Below are 23,198 nucleotides of genomic sequence, written 5' to 3'. Positions count from 1 at the left end.
CTTCGAAATGATTAAGCTATTTTTGGAAGTGATAACTGTCACATATAAGGTCACTTGCAGAATTTAAGATATCGATTACGCAACTTCTGTTCGTCCTAACTTGACCATTGTTATTTTTTAATTTAATTTTGAAGATAATTAATTGAATCTTAACGTAAAATCGTGAATAATATGTTCGAATCATTTCTGGTATTAGGAACCTGTATTTCAGGTATAGAATTTTAGAAACTGAAATATTCGGAGAGTTAAGCGTTACTTTCGATGAAAGTATTTATGTTAATTTCATTATCAATACTGTAAACAGTAGTACTTAACACTAGAATATCCCTTTTCTCATTACTGACACTATGTCATTTTTTCTTTTAAGCACGTCTATGCCGATTTGAGTAATAGGGCTGACAGAAAGAGCAAATAATGTGTTGTGGTATAACCCTATTTTCTCCCTCGATAGTTATAAATAATTTTAATTTTTAATTTTTTAGTATTTGGTATTGATGTTCTTGCAAGTAGAAAGTTATAATAATCAAGAGTTTGGTGGACTGATTTTTTATCGTTTCTTATAATTTCCTCTTTTTCCATTACTCTTTTTATAATTTTTTCTGTTACTTATTTACCGGATTTGATCATTGAATTTTTTTATCATTTTTGTAGCATCTATTTTATCTAAAACTAAATTATACTCTACGTAGGTTGTTTTTATTATATCCGTAGGTCTTTAAAGATGTAGCAAAATCATTCTAATAATGCCTGTTATTGGTTTTTTCTTTTGCGTTCGTAAAATACTCGTATTTTTTTATTACATTATCAATATACACAGTGATTTACGAAGAATGTAAAAAATGTAAAAAACTTTTACGACATGTACTACCGGTAAAATTAAAGAGGAACGTTCATATAAACGTAGGTTCGAAAAGGCTTTGTTGGTGAGTATCGGCTGGCAAAATATTGTCCGTGATTTCTGAGCCTTCTGTAATATTAAGGCAGGCTATAATTCTTCGGACCCAAATTAAAGGTAAATCTAGTAGTTTTGCATGAACTCTGATCTTAAACACCGGAAAAAAATAGATCTCAGAATTTTGCTATTACTAGTTTTCGAGAATTCGTTATTAGTATTAGAGAAATAGTGTTTTTTCGACCCCAAATTTTTGTTTTTTCCCCCAGATCTCTCGAGAACTACTAAAAATATCACTTGAGGCCTATTTTTTCATTGTTTCAGGTCAAATTTGATACAGAACCGCTAAATTTACCCCATAATTTGATCCCAAGAATTACAGTCTGGGTATTAAGATAAATAACATTTAGATTGAAAGGATTAAATTAATCGAATAATAGATTTGTTCTTTTTGTTCCGTAAACTTTGGAATAATAATAAAAACATTAATAATAATTGTATCGGTGATAATATCTGTACGCTTTGTGATATTGAAACTTTGATTTAATTGCTAAACCCTTACCTTTATCTTTATGACAGGTTGCAGCTTTTTTTAAAATTATGTTTCTCCTTAAATTATTTTACAATCGAATTACACGATATATTATATGATTGGAATATTTCACTTCTATTGATATTACATGGGTTGGACAAAATTTATTGAGTATATGTAGTTGATTTTAACCGTATTATTAGAGTAACAATGGTTATATTGAAGAATGAATAAAAAAATAATAAATAAAATTTAAAAAAATTGTGTTAATTGCCATCGGGTTCAAGGGATTAATTATATAAAGGTCAGATGACCTTTTAAGAAAAAGTGGCCTTTAAAATTAATTTATTTGGATTAATTAGTATTACGTTTCATACATGAAACATATACATTTAAATATGTTTTTTTTTATAATACAGAAAATCATAATACTTTGTTATTAAGTTATATGTAAAGTTTTAAAATATATTTTTCGTTTGGTATTTTTATTACTGGTTGTTAAGTAGTTGTTTAGAATTAAATTAAAAAAAAAAAAAAAAAAAAAACTAGAAAAGTAATAGATAAAATAAAATAAAATTATATGAAAGTGTAAGTTATTACTACTATCTTGTTTAACATTAAAAGTTATTTACGTTTAGTGTTGACATCGATGTTATGAAGAGAATACATGTATAGCAACTGACATTGTCATATATGATCGTCGTTGTGTGTGTATGTGAATGTAATTCAGATCGATGGAAGGAGTAAGTAGATGATGATGTGGAAAAGAGATGGGATGAGCGAGAAAGTATATGTATACAAGAGAGATGGATCGATGAAGTTTAGAGAGAGAAGACAGTTTACTGGGTCGACCAGCTTTGCTGGCCTTGTGTCTACTTTAGTTCAACAGCGATCGCTTCTGCTGCCGCTGCGCTCGCGCATTTGACGGGAAAAAACAGTGGAGTTCCCCCCTCTACAAACCGACTGGGTTCATGGGCCGCTTTCAAGGACAAGGGCACCCCCCTCCACGTCAGAGCTCTCAGTCTGTAGAGAACGCTTGGCCAGTGAAAGTGATGTGTGCGCTCTGCTACTACCGAGTTAGTATTCACGTGATGTTATTTTGTGTTTTGTAAACAAATAGACAGCGTACTTTTGTTTTTCTTACATGCTTAAAAATTTTTTTCAACCGAGTGATTATTTTTATATAATAAAAGAAAAACCGAAACGAATTTACAAATTAAATAAGCGAAACAAATCGTTTAATAAATAAATTTATAATTAAAAAGTGATGTGATAATTGGATGTATTTAAACAGTTTTAAGTTTTTATAGTTTTTTTTTGGGTTGTTAGTTATGGCGACTAGCTCCACTACATCGGTAACCGCTCAAGGAGCGCTTATGCCACCCCCTGTTTCGGATTTTCGTGTACCTTCTGCCCCTGCTGTTGTATCATCTTCGACCTGTTCACCCCCTGGACCATTAATGCGTCCTCCGCCACCCCCACCGCCCCCAAGACCGAGGATGTCTGATGTCAAAACCGAAAGGAATATTCATTCTCATGAAGAACCATCGAGCTCAATCCCAGATTTAGGTAAGATTTACCTTTATTGTTTTATAAAGATAAAAAAAATTATGAGGTGTGTTGACGTTTGATATTGCTGGTAATTAATATCATTGTTTTCGACCGTAATAAACTGAGAGGTATGATTTTTACTTTGTTGGCAAACCTAATATTACCTGGAATTATAATTTACTAATAGCGATATCCATTTCTCATACTGTGTTTTAACATATGTAATGATGGGAATTATGAATGAAACATTTCCGAATTAATGATTTAATTTTAACAATATTGATATTTAACTTTATTAATAACGTATGTAGATTTAAAAAAAGTTAAGTATAAACATTTATATGTAAACAATAATCATTATATAAACATGTATACCATATTACAGAATTAATATCGTTCCAATTAATAGTAATTTTATATGTAGATTAATCAATTTGAATTATCAGTAATGTAATTAAAAACTTTTTATATGGCTATTCTTGTCTGCACACTCCTTCAAACGCTAACGATTTGTCATCGACTTTTGTCATGTAGTGGGTTTTTGCTTTTTGCCAGTTACATAGAACGGAAACATTTTAATGGTGGTTTCTTATATTCCATTTTGAATTTACTCTATAAACTAAAACCACCCGCGATATTTATTTACAGGTACTCAGAGTAGCAACTACTAGGTATTTTTCACTTTTCTCTTTGTATGTAAGAAAGTTATATCTCACTTTTACCTCCGACAATATAATTATTTACGTTAATTATGTTTACGCTAAAGATAATTGATTTTACTTTTATTGCAGTAAGGTATTGTACTACAGAGAACATTTATCTGTAGTTATTGTAAAAATAAACAGTAGTCATTAGTTTAAAAGTATTTAAAATCATATTATCACTCTTCAGTATTATAGATTTATTTTTAACTTGTCAGATGCTATTTATTTATTAAGTTATAATTATTAATACATTTTTTAAAGTTTCTTATTATTTAGTAATAGCATTAATATTGTTATGTAATTAATCTTACAGTTATGCTTAATTTTTATATATTTTTTAAAATTGTATTGGTGTTAATAGCCACTTTTTTTAACCCTCATATCCTTCCAGAATTCTGGAAAAGTCATACGGATTAATATAATTATAAAATAATTTTAAGAAAATGAGATCAGTTTGTTCAAATAAATAGAGAGAGAGAGAGAGAGAGAGAGAGAGAGAGAGAGAGAGCGAGAGCGAGAGAAATTGAATAAAAGAAAATTAAATCATAAAGGTTTTGTATTAAAAATATAAATAGAAAAGATAAGCACTTCTTGATCCTTGGTTGATATCTCTGTAATTATTTTAATATATTTTACGTTTTATACTCGACTTTTAAAATATATATCTTTTTCGTTAACCGATTGCTAGATTTTAGTGTACTTTTAAAATTAATATTTTATTTAATTTTTCGTATAAAGAATAATTTTTTTAAAATTTATATCAAAGTTATTTAAGTTAAACAATGTAACAGCGGAGTTAACCGTGATGTACATTACTGGTACCGTGATGCACATTTGGTAACGCTTTTTTAATGTCATCAAAAATTGATGTAGGCATTTTTTTATGGAAAAATTATAAATTACTTTTTTTTCTTTTAATAAAATTACAAATTTGTATTATTTTATTGTTTTTCACAATATAAAATTTAGCTTTAAAAAAATGTAAAAAAATAAATATTTTTTTTATTTTTATTAAAATATGTAACCTTTGTTTTTCTATTAATTTGTATATCGTTTTCACCGTAATTATTAGTATATCTTAACATTAGTGACGGTTTAAAATTAAACATTTTGATAGACTGTTATACTTTTTTTGAAAATTCAGCAAAATGAGGTCATAATATTTTGAGCTATAAAAATAAGTAGCTTTGAATTATTATTAGGTTGTATGCCTTTTTTAACTTCCATTACCGAGTCAAAGCGTTATATATAACGCATTTTTTGTTATATAAAGGGGCAATATATTAATCCATCTCACTACATGTCAAAATTTTTCTTATAGGTGTTATATTCGAAAAACAAGTGATGTACGTACGACATTGTAACTCGAAATTGTTTTCTCTGAGAGCGATGACACCTAATCCTTGTGGAAAAATAGAGATGGTGCGAAATAGTGAGGCGAAGAGGTGATCGTTTCGATCGGGCTTGCCGATTTAATATAAGAGTATAATAGTATATTTGGCTAAGTGTAGAAAACAACGGGAAACCGATTCACTCGTTTTCCTAGTTTATCTAGCATGTTTTTTTTTTTTTATTTAATTTAATCGCTAAACCGTTTTTTTTTCAGAAGTAACCAGTTTCTAGTGTCCGATCGCATAGAAAAGTTATGGTTTTCATATTTTTTAACGTAAATTAGTAATATTAAGTAAATTAATTTTTCTACATGTAACCTGTGAATGTATTCGGTTTTTTGTTGTTTTTATTGTTTTATCGATATTGTCGATTTTTTTAAACTAATCGATTTAATATTGAAAGTGTTATCGATAAGGATTATAAATGAGATATCTTCCCCCCTTTCTTTTTTGGAGGAGATATATTCTCTCTCTCTCTTACTGAATTTGATCGTAATTAATACATAAATGTAGTGAGTGGGGTGTTGAATGTTGTAAAACCGAAAATTTAGTTATTAATTTTTGTATGCACTTATTCGTATCTTCACACATAGCTGTGTGAGGTAATTATTGTCTTATATTTTTAACCGACTTTTAAGATCTAAAAACTTTTAAAATTCTACTTTTTATGTAATCCAACCGTTCGTATAATTTAAGTTATATTATTACTATTTTCCATAAATTGTCGGTCTCGTTTCAACAAAAAAAAAGTTAGAGAAAAGGATTTTTAAGGGTATCCAACTGGAAAATATCGCGAGCAACTTTTAAATTGATACTTTTAAGTTAGATATCCCGTAGAGAATCGTTTGCAGTTTATTATTATTTGGTAAGCCGAGCAACCTACGCAAAAATAATCTCTTGAGTGATTATTTGTTTTTTATTTGCTTGTTAATTCCCTAGAGACGTCGGATTGAAAATCCATTAACACTTCGGTAATAACCTTAAATAAAAAATTACGTAATGGCGAACCCGTTAAGCGGTTGCTTTTTATCAGAATTTTCCATTTTTATTGTCAAGTTTATTTAATCTACGTACTTCTTCGGTGAATTACAATTTTTAAAAATTTAATTAAAGTTATTATTTTAAACACAATGTTAATAAAATATATTTTACTGAATTATTTAATAATAAAAAGCTGTAGAATTCAGCGTTACAAATTATTTACTTTAATCTTTTCTTTCTTTTATTATTATTATTATTTCTTTTACTTTTATAGCCGTTTTTATTAACCAGACTAATCCATTGTAAACTCCATCCGACTTCGGGGATTATGAAAACCTGTTTTACTAAACGTTGCTTCGCGACAGTCAGCATATTATATACTTCCTGCAAATATATATCTTAAAAAGCTCATTGATTAATTCTTTCCTAATTTTTGTAAATTTTAAAACGTATTTAATAATAAAATTTGTATCTTGTTACTACTATTTATTATTATATTTTTTGTGTAATTTTATTTTATTATTTTTTTTCTGTATATTTAACTGTGAAATATCAGTAAAATTGGAACAGAAAAAAAATTTCTGTAGTTTATTAGAACTTTTTGTAAATGGATATTATTAATCTGGAAGAGAAAGTTTAAAATGTTAACTCGTTTTTTAATCGTTCTTTCTTTCTTTCGTTAGTATTGAGGGCATAATTATCTCAGTGTCTGTGTGTACTGGTGTACCTGCGACTTGTAGCTAATAACTGAGAAATGTGAAGAATACCTTACGTTGGAAAGCGAATGTATTACAATGCTGAAAGTGAATGCAGTTAGTATTTCTATTTAAATTAAGTTAATTTTATACAGTAATAATTATTTTGTGTTATTTTTAATCTAATGCTAATAATAGTAAACTTAATTATTATTTTTTATATTAAACGACGAACGAAACGGAATCATTTAAGGTATTCAATATTTAATATTAAATACTCTCACGAGTAAGTGATCATCCGTAAATTACACGTTTCATTTGTATTTAACCGTGAGGGTTTTTATTTTTTGATTAAATTGTGAAGGAATTTTTTTTTACAAATAAGAATATTTATTTTGGGCAATATCTCTTTTTCGGTTAAGGAAGAGAGCTTAGAAATATTCCTTTTTTGTATAAACATATCACTTCTTAAATACTTATATACTTATATTTTCGTTTTACATTACGAAAATGTTATCGTTAAAATCCTTTTTCTAAATTCGTACTGAAAACAAATTAATATTTAAGTTAGATGATATAAATCAGAAATCCCATACGATTAGATATTTTTGGGGGGCAGGAAATCTCTTGTTTCTCGTTCTGAATTTTTTTCATAATAAATACATCAACGTAGTGGGTATTGAATTTTGTAAGACCGAAAACCTAGTTATTAATTTCTGTATGCGTTTACGTATTTTCAGACAGCACTGTGTTTTATTTCGTTTAGAGATAGTTGTATGAGGAAATCTTATCGTCTTTTTTTATAATAAAACACGACTGCCAATAAAAACCATTGCTGCCAAACATTGCTCTTTAATATAGTGTAGGACAATTAAAGAGCGTGCGGGTGACAATTTTGTATAAAGTATTATTATTATTATTTTTTTTTTAAACATATTTATAGCCTAGCCTATGACACCCCAGTAATGTAAGGATTCCAACGCGGGATCATACATCTAATTCGGTTCAACCGTTGAATATACACACATACACCCTAAATACATTACTCTCCTTTTTGGGCAATCGTGTAAAAAGATTGGGTTTGTAAAACTCGACCTATATGGATTTTTTTTATACATAAAACCAAGTATAAATACTTGGTTTGAATAAATAAATAAATAACTGTATATATATATATATATTTATTTATGTTATTGAATAAAATTCATTATCTATATATATATATATATATATATATATATATATATTCATACGTTTGCATGTGCTCAAGCTTTACCCTTTAACAAACTAACTAATTTTAGAATAATTAGGGATTTGTTATGGGATTTTAGATTTTAAAAATTCCTTTTTTATTAATAATTTTATTGTAAATTACCATAATGATCTTGTAATTTATAGTATTTTCGCGTAACATGTCAAGAAAATTACGCGGAAAGACTTAGTATAAAATAATAATACATATGCCTACACATTCCAAAATATATATATATATAGAAATAAATTATTTTTTTAATTTTTAAACTAAAATTCTAGGCTTTTTTCTAGTGTATTAATTTTTTTAATGTTTATTTAAAAATATTCATGGTTAAATTTATTTACTGTATAAAATATTAAGTCGACCATTGATATCATAATTTAATTCTAAGAATAATTTGTCGTTAAATGTGCTAAAATACATGATTTTTTTCTCTAGGAAAAAAAATTCCTTCTACATTATACGTTTCTACGTTTTCTGTTTATCAGCTTTTATTCTTTAGTTTTTCTTATTTATGTTAAAAAAACTATTTCGAAACACTTTAAATAAAGTAAAATTCTTAGAATATGTGTTATTATATCTAAGGACCGTAAAAAAATAAAATTACATAGAATATTTTCATGTATATATATAATCTTTTAACATGAAAAGCTTATTAAGATGCTACGGAAAAAATTATACAAAGATATTTTTATGTTTTTTATAAGGGATTTTTTTTTTAAGTTCCTTTTTAAACAGTAAGCTGCAATCGAATTCTGTGATTATGTTAACTGATCTGTGCCTTTTATCTAAATAAGATGTAAAATTACACATTAGAAATAATAAACATATAATGAATTTTTCCTGCATATATTAAAGACAAGATTTATTATCGGTTATGAATTTCAACACTTTTGATAAAAGTGCATTAATTCAAATTATAAAAATATTTTTATTTATCAAATCTTGTTGCATGTTCGATGTAATTTTTGTCATCGCCTTACCGATTTACGCCAAATTTTTAATCATGTTATCTCTTATTTGTACTGAGATATTTAATGTTTGTTTAGATTTACACTTTCCATTATTTCAGCTTTTTGTTCTACAGATACGTTTACATATATTATTTGTCACGGTATCATCATCGTGATTATTAAAGGGGTGTATCCGTTTAGAGACGGAGGAATAAAGTTGAATCCATAACACCGTAGATTCCACTTTGCTCTTCCGCTATTATTATACAAAAACGTTTCCCGATTCTATTCTCTTTTAATTCACTTTTTTTTCGGATTCTTTCTTTAGGTCTTATTCTAATTATGTTTAACTTTATTTTTTTATTTATCTCTTTTGATTTCTCTTGCAAATACTCGCACCGTTTTAGTTTAGCCTGTTCGTTTCTCTCATGCAATCTTCTAAATTGTAGGTCTACTTTTATAGAATTTCCCTGTTGTTACTTTCACTTCTTTCTTATCGTGATTCTTAGAAATTCCATTTCAGTCATCTGTATTTTACTTTTTTGTTCTCGTGTAATGCTCAAGTGTAAATCTCATGTTAATACAGTAATATAATAACTTAAGAATATTGGCTGTTTGCATTTTGTAAATTTTCGGTTATTCCGTATTAAACTTCTAACGTTTTGATGATATCCTTCTGCCGCCTGTTCTTTATTATTAATTTTCCGATTGATCTTCCAGTCCGTGATATTTCAAAACATAAATTCGTAAATTTTTTAACAATCTTTTTATATTTGCAGATTCCCTTTTCCGTTTTGATCATTTTTATCATTTATAGATGTTTTGTTTTGCTCTATTCTTGTGTTCGTACCTTATTTTTTCAATTTCTTTCAACTAAGTAGCAGTAAAGTAACTTTTGGATTTTAAGCTCTTAATAGTAAAATAACGTTCCCGTGCATAATCGGGCACTAATTAGCTTAATTGGCTTTCCAATTTTTTTCACCTCTATGAATTTCATTTATAATAGTGATAAATATTAAAGTTGTGAGTTCAACTAAATTTCTTTAGACTAGATTTTTAATATATGTATATAGATAGATATATATAGAGAGAGAGAGATATTTAAACAGTCAAAACAGAACAAATCACTAATAATCTAATGGATGAGCTTTAAGGAAGTTTTAATCTATTTCTCAGAGATTTTCAGAATAAATTAAAATAAAAATTACTCCAAAAAATTAATAAATAAAATAAAATTATAAAATAAGCTATTACTTGCATCTATCATATACGGTCGTATTGGAATCGGTATTGTATGGTAGACATTATTACTACTACCTACTTATTTTTGTATATTCAATTCATTTCGTAAACATGACGACGATGGGCTATTATTCACATATAAAATTTACATAATTTTATTTTGTTTGTAACCAGGCAAAGAAAGATTTCTTATATTGCCATTACGATTATATTAATAATTTGTCTTAACAAAGATTAAACGAAAATTTTTTTCTCTGAATTTAAAGGAAAAAATCTCGTTTGAAGTGGTGAATATCAAATTCGATTATTTTAAATTTCCAATAATGGAGATCATACTTTTTTAAGTGACCAGCTATTTACTATTTTTTTTTTAATTTGACGTGGACACCACATAACTTTCTTGCACGCCTATTAAATTACATATACACATTTAAAAAAAAAATAATGAAAATTACATAAAATATTATTTCATTAATAACTTCTGATATTTTTTCTTTTCTTTTTTTTATTGTTATTATTGAATTATTATTTATCTTAAAACTTTGTTTACAACCAGAGGTTAATAATCATTAAAAAAACAATATTTAAATTTAAAAAAAAACGGAAATGGAGACTGATGCGAACCGATGTGCCTTCCCTTTGTAAGATCAAAATATTTTACAGTCAAATATTACAGTTTTATTTGGCTATAACTCTGGAACTTATTAAACTCCGGAACCAATGAAAATAAAGTACCACTTACGATATTTCGTTGAAAATCTCTCAATGAGGCCTTATTACTTCAGTTAATAAAAAATCCAAAATCAAAATTTTTTTGAATTTTGGGCTTTTTTGGACACTTTTGGTTCAGTCGATTGCAATCAAAAGGGGTGGTGCGCAACAAGATGTTAAAACAGTTCTAAATCCAAAATTTCAACATCCTACAGCTAATCGTTTTTGAGTTATGCGAGGTACATACGTTCAAACGTCACGCCGAAACTAGTCAAAATGGATTCAGGGATGGTCAAAATGGATATTTCCGTTGAAATCTGAAAATTGAAATTTTTTCGCGATCACAATACTTTCTTTACTTCGTACAAGGAAGTAAAAAACCCGTCATTTTTTTGACTTTCATCCTGAAGATTCTGGGTTCGAATCCTGATCAGGCTTGCCGTTTTTCATACTCTATAAAATTGAATTCTGAATAAATAAATAAACTGTTATGAAAAATGATCGTTTTTCACTTTAAATTCGTTCCGTTTCGTTTTAAATTTAGACAAGATTGTGTTTATTCATCATTCTTTTTAAAAATATTTTTGAAAATTCAAAAAAAGAAAGAAAAACCATTATAAATGTCATCAGAGTTATTCGGGTTTTTCAATACAAATTAATAAGTAAAAGATTATATTTATAAACGTAAGAAAATAAAAGTAAGAAGAAGAAAAACAATTGAATTCTTTTGAAATATCTAATAAAGAATTATTTAAATTCCGCTGTAGTGTATTCACGTACATATATGACTATGAATTATTGTGTAATGAAATTTTATTTTTGGTTTTGATAACCTTGTATTTTACAAGTATAAAAATAAAGGACACGGTAGCGCGCAATGCCATGCCATCCATCATAAGTCCAAGTTTCGTCCTTCCTTATTCAGCATATACAACCTACCTACCTTTTGAGTCATGTATATAAAAACTTTTAAGGTTATACAACACTTATTTCTGTTCTCCGGAACTAATTAATTCATTTTAATAATTTTATGATACATTTAATTAATTTGTTGTAAATTTGAATTAATTGTAAAATTTAATTATTTTTATTTGATTCCTTACGGGTTATTTTTATTCTGATATGTATGTGGTCGTATTAATATTAAAATTAAATCTATATATATAATATAGAACCGAGTTGAATTGCTAGAATATATTTTTTAGTGCAAAAAAACTAATCTTCTGCTATAAACTCGCTTCTTTAAAATTTTATATCACTTGAACTCTAATTTTATGTTACTCATATTCTTTAATATTTAACTTCCCCTTTTGTATATTTTAGCATAACAAAAAAAGTATAATGTTATATATAAAATTGAAGGTAGAAAATAAAATATTTTCTCTTTCGTGTTGCATGATAGAATCTATTACACGCGTATTTTTGTAAAAAAATGTACATGTACCCAGTTTAGTTTATTATTTATAATATCTATGTTTATATCACATGTATAAATATTTATACAGGTGTAAACATAGATACACAGATGTATTATACAAATACTTTATATATATATATAAAATCTGTTATATATTCCCGTTAGAAATGATATATTTGAGTTGTATACTTTATTTGTGTAGAGTTTTTTTATATTTTTGGAATTCAAAATTTAGCACTTACGAATTTGAATTTAATCATGATATGTTATCGCTTCTGCCAACTGGTAAATAAATTAATTAACGAAAAAAAGTAAAGCAAATTTACCGATTATTTAGATTTTTATTTTTGTTTATTCAACCATCAAGCAAAAATTAGTTTTAATGAAAACTGATGGCTAAACGTTTCATCGGTCATTGAGATGTTAGCTGCCTTAATTAAAAATATTTATAAAAAACTTTGTTTCTCATAATCAAACATATTTTTTATTACGATGGAACAAAACATAATTAATATTTGACTTCTACTTTCTGTAACTAAGTTTGACTCTTCCGCTTTCCGCTAAAATTTTAGATCACGTGTACTTATTTCAGATGGTTCTTTTCTTTTTAATTCGGGAATAAAAGAAATTTAATTTTAGTATTTAAAATTTTTTCAATGCAAAATCGTTGAACCATAATGTGCTGTATTTGACTATACTATTTTTTTTAAATTCTTGTTTTTATTAAGAAAGCATAGGTTTTAAGTATCTAGAGACAAGCCGGTTAGTTCCAAAATTATTTAAATCGATCTGTGAAAAACTGTTTATCAGTAATATGTTATATCATCCTTGGTGAAGATACCCGGATCTCCCGTCGGATTGTAAATTGAATCAGATGACCGCACCCTTTTTTACTCATTATATCGTTACAGTTGAGTTTAAATCTTTATAATATGTTTCATTTTGATGATAAAGAGAAACAAAAAACAATTGACGGTTATTTTACGATCCCGATCAATGTTATATTAAATTATTCACAATCTCATTCCGTAACTGAGATTTTTCTTCAAAAAAAATGAAAAAACTGTAAACTGTAGAAGTCATATTTTGATTACAACATGACTACATCCTTACCAGACGCACAAAATATAATACTAAAAATATTTCTTATCTATCAGTTGTCTAATAACTTAACCTTTGCTCATTGTTCTCGATTATTTTGGCGTTTATAGGAGCAACGGTTTACCAGTTATCGGCTATTTTCTAAGTAAAAGCTGTATTAGTAATTTTTTTCATATCTTTTAAAATTAGTTTTAAAACTTTACTAAGAAAAGTGCGATATTATTTTCGATCGTATGATTTGAGTTGTGGGAAGGAAATGAATTTTGTTTACGTTTTGAAGTCTGAGGAGTATGAAAATAGTATTCACTTAAATTGCGGTTTTCTATATATGTATATATAGACCTGTGTATAAAATCTTGTTGCTCGAAAATTTCCAAAACTGCTTGGTCAATTTTATTGAAATTTTTATATGCTGTAGAAGTTTACGTGACGTTGTGGATGTGAAAATTCTATGAAGACTGGGTGAGTCATCCTTGAGTTACGCTCAAATTAAGGTCGAAAAAATGTTAACGGGGCAAGTCAGAAGCGTGCTTCGTTATGATGCTACAAGTCGGAACGTTGACGTTTCTATTTGTTGCGATGTCTGTTAGCTATATTAAACCAAATTAAAAAAAATATTAAAACCAAATTAAATTAACGAAAATTTGGTCTTCTTGCGCAAGAGTTTTTCATGTTTTTTTTTGTTTAACCGTTTAAAAAAATAGTGACTGAATGGAATGTTTAAGCCAATATATGTCGTTTACTAATTGTATAATAATAATAATATATATATAATAATTATTATAATATATATATATATATAGTGCTTATTGACTTATTTTTTTATAATCTTACATAAATTACTTTATAAAACCCTCTCTCTGTGAAGAAACGTAAAATGAATTGTTTTTATTTTATATTTTAACAACAGGCTTATACCCGATTATGGTTATTTAATGAAGATGACATGACATTTTTTTATAGTTTAAAAATAATTCCCACGAATTTCTAATGCAGCTCTTATTAACTGAGATAATTTAAAAATTATTTTACCAGTTATTTGTGTGATTAGTTTTTTTATCACTTCCTATATATCAACTCTCCCCGTTTTTATAATTAATTACACGTATTCTTACAAATAAAAGTAATTAAGTAAAAACTGAATCGTGCTGTGGTTACTCTAAGTTTTTTAATAAGTTAATTTGTTGGTTTTTACTAGCTGCTAATTTTATCATGTTTGTGATAAGTAAAGCTTTCGACGTGCTAGAGCCAGTACTCTAGATGTTTTTCCTGAGAGTATTGATGTTCAACTTTGATGAACAGCGTACAAATATTTCTTATACTGTTGAATGCCGATTCCATTTCAACGGGTTTCGTATACTTATTATATAACAGTATATTTGACAGTGAAAAAAGCGATGGAAAATTACTTGATTCCTTCTTTCCCTAGTATAACTGGCACGGTGTACTTAATATTCCTGAGAACGACTGTGACGTTCTGTGACTGATGTAAGATCGCCAAAATCGTTACGGTTATGTTAGTTAACTGAAACGTAGCATTTGTTTTAATAATTGTATAATCTAAAAAAAAAAAAACTATGTATATATGTGGCCTTCAAATTTGATCATATTTGCATAGTAAGTTTTATTAATTTTAAGATACATATAATTTTTTTAAATACATTAATTAGTGATGTATTTTAAATGTCAAAAATAATTGGAGCATGTAAATTAATTATATTTATTATCATTATTATCTAAACTTCATTAATTTTATCTGTTGACTTATAAATCCGTTTTAAATATTACAAGAATAAATCTAGCGATGATGTTGGAAAACTTTCTCACTATTTAGAGCTTAAAATTTAGTAACTTTTCCAGTGATGAAAATTATTATTTCCCTTATGACCTCTTATCCTACATCGGATATCTCTCTAAACGGTCGAGTGGTTGGAGATAGGTCGGTTACTCTTATTTTTTTCTTTTGTTTTTGAGGTGGAGGAACCCCATTTACGGGCGCCGAAGCAGTGTCAGACTCGCTAACAGGTTCCGCAAGCTGTTACAGAAAATGCGTATGTTTTCCTGCGCACTACCGACTAAACCTCCGCTCCTGGCGATCCCACCTCCTGGGAAACCGCTAATAAAGCATTACTTCAATGGGGGATAAACGTCCACACACACATTCGGTCTCCACTAGCAAACATCATCCATACCACATACCAGACCACTACACGTGCACACTGCACACCACAAATACCTAAAGAGAAAAATATTCAGAAAAAATAGAACACCTAACAGGTACTAAGACGTACCACACGCATTTATATATTCATACAATCAAGCCAACACAAGAAAAACTCACCACAATCAAGAAGACATGGCCACAAGACATAACTTATCCACCAAAGTACACTCAAAAGTTAATTAAATTTCCACAGTCTCACCCGGAGTACACAAAACACATACACACACAACTACTTATCACTTACCCAAGCGACCGTCAGCCATAATAATTAAAAACGTGAGCACGCCCTAAGGCACCGGACGTGGAGTGTCTACGGCCTCACCGCACAAAAGCGACCCCCTTCATGCTCGAGAGGGCCCCCAAGGTACTCAGCCGCAGACCTGTCCAACTCGGCACCCTCCGACATCTCATTCCCTTGCAGGCCGCGCCAATGCTCGCCGTCTCCTACGAGTTTTTTCTGTTTTACTAAGTTCTTCTAAAGCTTTTCTACTATAATTTGCAATAATAGTTCACTGCTTCATACCCTGAAGCATTATCTGCTGAGAATCCTCAGGTCTGAACATGTCCACCCGACCCAGGGCATCCAGCATGCACCTCCGTGCATCTTGGAAGGTCGGTTACTCTATACCCTCACAAATTTGAGAACGGCCGATGGTTTTCATTAAGAAAACTTTAAATATCTAGAAATAAGATGCTATGATACAGCATTATTTAAGTTGATCTACAAAAAATCGTTTACTAGTAGTATGTTATTACAATTCTAGATAAAGAAAGCGGATCTCCCGTGGGATTGTGACGGAGTGAATGACCACGGCTTTTTTCATTGTTTTTTGATTTTATATGAAGGAACAACAGATGTGTCCACCGGTTTACAATCGAAAACATCGACCGATTTTCACAACTAGCAGACTGCCGTGTTGCATATCACCCACTCATCTGTTATTGTTTAAAGTTATTTGTTTCTTTTCATGGTGCCGCAGTGAGTTGATCATTATTTAATTACCATGTATCCTTTTCTCTTATCCGTGATCCTTTCCTTCTCGATGGTTTTCAGTGATGATTTCGTTAGAAGCCTAGTAGATAGCGATGTTGAACTCTGCTTAAATTATTCAATCCTTGGGATCATTGGATTTTGATGGGATAGCTATGCTCTATCGTTAATAAGTTTCGAAGGCTCCTTATATGTGGAGTTTATGCTAAAAGTTCAATCTGAGACAGGTGTTTTTCGTGTGAAGCCGGGCGTTCTAATCTATCTAAGGCTGCTTTGTGTTATTAAACTATCATAAAAGTCATTAAAAATAATTCAGATAAATATAGTTTAAGCTATTTGAACTAATATTTAATTTAAAAATATGTCTTTAAACGTACAATTTACCTCAGTGCTATAAAAGTTTGGAAAGTATTTTTCAGTCCCTTAAAAAAACTTTTTTAGAAATATGGTTATAAAAATAAAAACCAGTTAATTTATGTAATTTTATAGACCGTTATTTTTAAGATAGGTTGCATTATCGAGTAATAATAATGTTCGAAAACTTTTGTGAAATTAAAGTATAATTGATTAATTGCAAGTAAAATTTAAGCGTGTAGAAAGAGTCACAGGTTGCAAAGAAGTTTCAAGTAAATTTTTAATCTATGGGTTTTTTTTTATTAAAAAAAAAGTTTTAATGATATTTTCATCGAGTTATTTTTTTTTTATAAGCCGAAAAATAAGATCTAATAAAATTGTCACGGAAAAAATACGTATAGAAAAAAATACCTTTCATCAAATTCTTTGTAAATGAAATATTTAATCGTATCAAACATCGTAGGGCACCAGCTCTATTCGTACCATACCGAATTTGACTATCTCCGTAGTGGAGATTGGTAGCGTCTCAACCTTTCATCCGGAGGTTCCGGGTTTGAATCCCGTTCAGGCATATTATTTTTCATACGCTAACCGACTGATTTGCGACGACAAGTTAACCAATAGACCAGCCCGGTGGGCTGTCGGATAATTCAAATGAATTGTTTGATTTATATTTTTAATAGAAATTGCAGTGGTAAACTACAATTATTTGCGTAATCGTATTAAAAGATTTTTATTCGTTCTGATAGTCAAATTAACTTCGTAATCTCAGTTAAGAATCCTGACTTTCAAGTTTTGGTTTTTAAGAAATGAAGGAGATAGTATTTTGATACTTTTCCATCTGATTCAAACTTTTAATTTTGAATTTATAATAAACGTTAAACAATAACGTTTACTTTTAGTAGCACGTGCATTAAAAAATAATAAGTTTACGGATGTAACATTTGATAAGGCAGCTGCCGACTATCATCGAATCCATTCTCGTCACTAACCGATAGCTACTGATAGGGAGACAAACTAATCTCTTTTTACCACGTTAGATAAACTGTTAGAATTCCGTTAGGTAACTGAATGCTAAATAAATATCATTAAAACACTATATTACTTCCTTTACAATGTTATCAGATTAACGTTTTCGTTTATTAATGAAATTATGTAATTTTATGTGCGCTCAAATAGGACTGCGCATAACTTAACTCACGATATTGTCGCGTAATGAAGAAGGAATAGTTGTGGTGTTAGTTAATATTTTACTGTATAGAACTAGACGAGTTCAGGAAAAGATTATTTTATGAAGGTTAAAGTCAATGTACAAGGTCTTTTACACGGTTTATTATAAGGAAGCTTGTTTTACGCAATCGCTTAAATTTTTTTTATTTCTTTTTTTTTAAGTAAAACAAAATTTACAAACGAATGAGTTCTGTAAAGATAATAAAGGAAAACATTAATGGAACAAAGCCGGTTTTATTTGAAAATACAAAACGACCTCCTTTTTTTCAAATTAGAAAAATATTATTGTAAATCATTTATAAATATGTATGTACATAGTGTAACAGTAGGTTGAGCTATGTACAACCTACATAGCTGTTGACTATTTATTTTTTTTTTTAAATTAATAAAAAACGTTTTTCTAGAACAAACGCCTTATCTCACTTCATTTTCTCTCTGTCCGCCATTTTCTGTTTTTTCAATAAAAATTTACGTCTTAAGAACAGATTGAAATATTTAAATGAAATTTGCTGTACGTGTTCCCAATAATATCTACAAATTAATAAATTTGAAAATTTTAGCTTTGAAAATAAGCTAGTATTATCAGTAGCATAGCAGTATTTCATTATATTAGAAATTATTTTCAATTCGGTTAGAGAAGGAAGTGAAAATAGGTACAAAATTTTTGCGATCCGCTTTAACGATTTCAGCCATATCTCAGATGAATATCAACCGATTTAAACGAATGATGTGTCATTTTGTTCACAAGAAACGCCTTAACATTTTTATCTATAAAACATAATTCGGTAAGACTTAATATTTATTTAATAAGAATAATATTATTGATTAAACTGTTTTAATGGCCGTCATTTCTTAATTTTCAGACTTATTTATTTTGTAGAAGATGTTGGTTTCATGAACAAAAAATTTCATTAAAATATCTTATTTCATTTTTTATATAAATTTTTACTAAAAAACTCAGAAATTGAAGTGAGATAGAGCATAGATCACACGATTATTTTGATGTTTTGAATCTTAGTTTGGCTAACGCCACCTGGGAGAACCAAACGTTTAAAAATATTACTTTTTAATGTAATTATTTGGATTTCTTTTTTCAAATACTCTCATGAATATTTGGAATAAATAAATAAATCTGATCTGGCTTGGTTCTTTCTTATAATTTCCTATAACTTCTTAATTTTATCTTTTTTCTTTTATTTTCATAATTTCATCAAAGAAAAGTGATATTTCACCGATCTTCATGGGAGTGTTAGAGTCTTAGTCTTCCATCCTGAAGGTCCTGGTTTTGAATCCCGGTCAGGCATGGCATTTTTTTTATTCGCTAAACAGGTTTAATTTCATACTCCTAAGCACAAGCTTCCAGCTCGTATGGTAAATAATTCATCGATCAAAAAATAAAAAAATTTAAGTATGTGAAAAGAAAAAAATTAAGCCAATTTTATTAATTTACATTAAAATTAAATAGGTTTCTAGGTTTAGATGGTATATAGGGATAGTTAATTAGATTCATGGAAGGAGTCGATAGATTTCATAATGATATGAGAAATAGGTAATGGTGGTTGAGTTAGTATATAAATAGTTAACGGATTAAACGTTTTATTAGAATCTATTTTTATTAATCGGTTAAGAAAAAGTGGAAATATTAATGCAGTAATATTATATTTAATAGCAAACAAACAAATCGTTTTTTTAATTTTCAAAAATATTACTCCGCCCGTAATTTTTTTTTAATTCATCTTTTTGTACTTTTTAGTTAGCATTTATTTGGAAAATTATATTGCTTTTCTAAATAGACGTTATCAAGGAAGGCGTTCATAAAATTAAGTTTCATCGCTTTTTTTACTTTTATTGTTTTAACCCGTCGACTTGATGTACATCTCCCCTCCTCTAAATAGCATTATTAAGATCGAAATCATTTTCATCCTTTATTATGTAGCTAGTGTTTACATTTTTACTATTTTAACTATTATTGTTTGTAAATTTCCCAAAATCATTGATTTCAGGTAATTTTTATTACGTTATATTGTATGTTATAAATATAGGAATTCAATTTTTATTACGTGTTATTTGTTAAACAAGTATTCTAAAATGTTTATTTTTTTTTTCTCTAGTTAAGAAAATAACTTAAAATACAATTAAAAAATTAAGTAAGATCGGATTTATGATAATAATATTTTTTAATTTTAACAGTGTAGAACGGTAAACTTTTAAGCCGTATGTAAATTAGGGAAAGTTCAAAAAACACCTTTATCAACATTTAGTTGTTGACAAAGATGTCTACAGATGTTAACCAAACGGTAGATTGATAAAATCATTGTAAGAACTGCATTTGATGTAATAATATCGTAAGAGTAGGAGATAAATATGACGAAAGTGATGATAATTGGGAAAAAAGAAGGGTCTGTAAATATATGTGTGGAAGGAGAAGTTATGGAATAGTTAAAATCATATAATGAAGTCGAGTTAAAACCGTATCTGTTCGAAAATAGAAGAAGAATATCGATTTGGGAAGACCATTTTGAAAAGGTTAAATCAAAAAGAGATCCCGACTCTTGAACTGAATATGAGACTGAATAGTTATTTGTAGAGTATACGCTATCGATTAGGAAGAAGGAAAAGACATACTTGGATAACTACGGAAAATAGTTGTGGAACCGAATGGATAAAGTATATGGTTAGAAAAAATATGAAATGAGAAAATACGGGGAATAATAGAAGTGGGACAACATTCGACGTTGGTAATGAAGGAGAAAATTTGTTCGTGGAATATTTCGAACTTAAAAGTTCTTTCGATGAAAGATCATGGAAGCAAAAGTGGAAAAAAGAAGATGATGAGGAAAAATAAGGATCGGGTTACTTACAGACATTAAGGACAGTTATAAGGAAATAAAGGAAAGGTACTCAGGTTAGATTGAAATAAGGGCATTCGGTTAAAATGAATAGAAAGATTCGACAAAGTAAAATTTAGCAGCAGTTAAAGTCATCTGTTTTTCTAAATAACTATTGAAGATGATTGTTTTATTCAATACACAATCTCATTACTTTTTTTTTGTTCGAATCTTTTTGGACCACAAGCTTCAAAGTTAAATCAATTAAATCATTTTGGAAAGTTTTTGTTCTTCCACATTTCTATCGTAATCTTCCTGCGTTCCTTTCTTTAGTCCAAGTTGATCCGGTCCGATATTTTGTTTGTTCCTCAAAGCCTGTTATTCTTTGTAATTTATTCCTCAGTGGTGATCGTTGTTTTATGTTAACATCAGTTATTCCGAGTTCGTTTAAATCTTTCCTTGCTGTTTGGAACAAATTATTTATTATTGGTTTGTACTTCCTTGTACGAAGTAAAAGAACTATTGTCATCGCGAAAAATTTCGGTTTCCAGATTTCAACGGAAATATCCATTTTGACCATCCCTGAACCCATTTTGACTGGTATCGGCGTGACGTCTATACGTACGTTATGTATCTCGCTTAACTCAAAAACGATTAGCCGTAGGATGTTGAAATTTTGAATTTAGGACTGTTGTAACATCTAGTTTTGCACCTCCTTTTTTGATTGCAATCGACTGAACCAGAAGTGGGCAAAAAAGCCCAAAATAAAAAAAAATGGATTTTGGACTTTTTCTTAACTACAGTGATAATGTCTCATTGAGAGCTTTTCAACGATTTATCATAAGTGGTAATTATTTTCATTGGTTCCAGAGTTATAGCCAAATAATACTTTAATTAATTAAATATTTGAATCTTAGAGGAAGGGAAATCGGTTCAAATCATCTCCTTTCTTTTTTTAAATTTAAATATATTGATTTATTAATAATGTTAATTATTAACCTTTCATTGTAAAAAAAGTTTTACGATAAAAAAATAAAAATATGTATATAAGTTTTTAATGAAATAAAATGTTATGTACTTTTTATTAAAAAAACAAAAATGAGTAAATGTAATTTAGTAGGCCTACAAGGAAGTCATTTGTTGTTCATATCAGATTTTTTTTTGTTACGGAGGTGTGTGAAATTTTGTTTGCGAGTCTGTTTGAATCCATCCTTTTTAGATGTCCGTAGAATGCAATTCCTCTTTTTCTGATACTTCTGAATACTTTTCAGTGTGTGTATACAAGTCTTTGTTACGTCGTCTTCATTACTGTCCATTTTCTTTGATCGATCCCAATATTTTCCTCAGTAATTTTCTTTCTTCCACTTACAGTTTACTTAGATCACCACGTCTGCTAAGGGTTCAAAATTCTGCTGCGTAAAGTCGAATTACTGTCATATAATGTCTTAATTTTGTATAGAAAGAAATATAATTTTTGTTGCACAGATGTTTGGTGAGCTGGTGGTATGCTAATAAATTTAAATTAAAAATACATAATTATTTAAAAGAAGTACCTTTTAGCTTTTATTATTGAAATCTAGGTATTATTAGATATATATGTTTATTTTGATTTAAACACTTTTTTATGTTATATTACATTTATTCCGATTGCCATCATATAGTGTATCTCTATTTTTTTCCGAAAATACAGCAATATCTAACCTCGTATGATTGTTATTTCTGGAACACAATTTATTCTAAAGATTTACGATAAAGATTTTTTTGTAATTACCTGTTACATTTTTGTACGTAGATATTCTAACAAAACATATATTTAACATTCCATGAAATAGTTTTTCTTTCAAATTATCTGCAAAATTAGCAGACATCCATTTAATTTTGGCGGAGATGTATTCCCGGAATAAGCTATTAAGTTAATTTAAACAATAAGGCAGGATTAAATTTTTTCGGAATAAAATGTGAACATTTTAAAATTTACTTAACTAATTTTTTTTTCATTTTTATTTTTATATTAATGCCGGTTCTTTTTATCGTCTAGTTAATACCCACCCATTATGATTGTTTAAACTTAGCTTTTAAATTAATAATGCTTGATTTAATAACGTAATTTTTAACATTGAATTTATTTCTGAGAAACACAAATTAG

General features: G+C 28.4%; 1 protein-coding gene across 1 annotated transcript in view; it reads left to right on the top strand.

Annotated features, from left to right (window-relative positions):
• Positions 1-2,699: 2,699 nt before the first annotated feature.
• The window catches only part of Eip75B (Ecdysone-induced protein 75B), a 434,795-nt gene continuing 414,296 nt past the window's right edge, over positions 2,700-23,198 (top strand). The window contains exon 1 of the mRNA XM_075364992.1: positions 2,700-2,993. Coding sequence (XP_075221107.1) covers positions 2,756-2,993 — 238 coding nt within the window. The 5' untranslated portion in view covers positions 2,700-2,755. The remainder of the gene's footprint in view (positions 2,994-23,198) is intronic.

The sequence above is a fragment of the Lycorma delicatula genome, chromosome 4 (assembly GCF_047948215.1).
Source record: "Lycorma delicatula isolate Av1 chromosome 4, ASM4794821v1, whole genome shotgun sequence".
NCBI lineage: Eukaryota > Metazoa > Arthropoda > Insecta > Hemiptera > Fulgoridae > Lycorma > Lycorma delicatula.
Note: the sequence above shows the minus strand (reverse complement) of the source record. Positions and strands in the feature narration are given on the sequence as shown.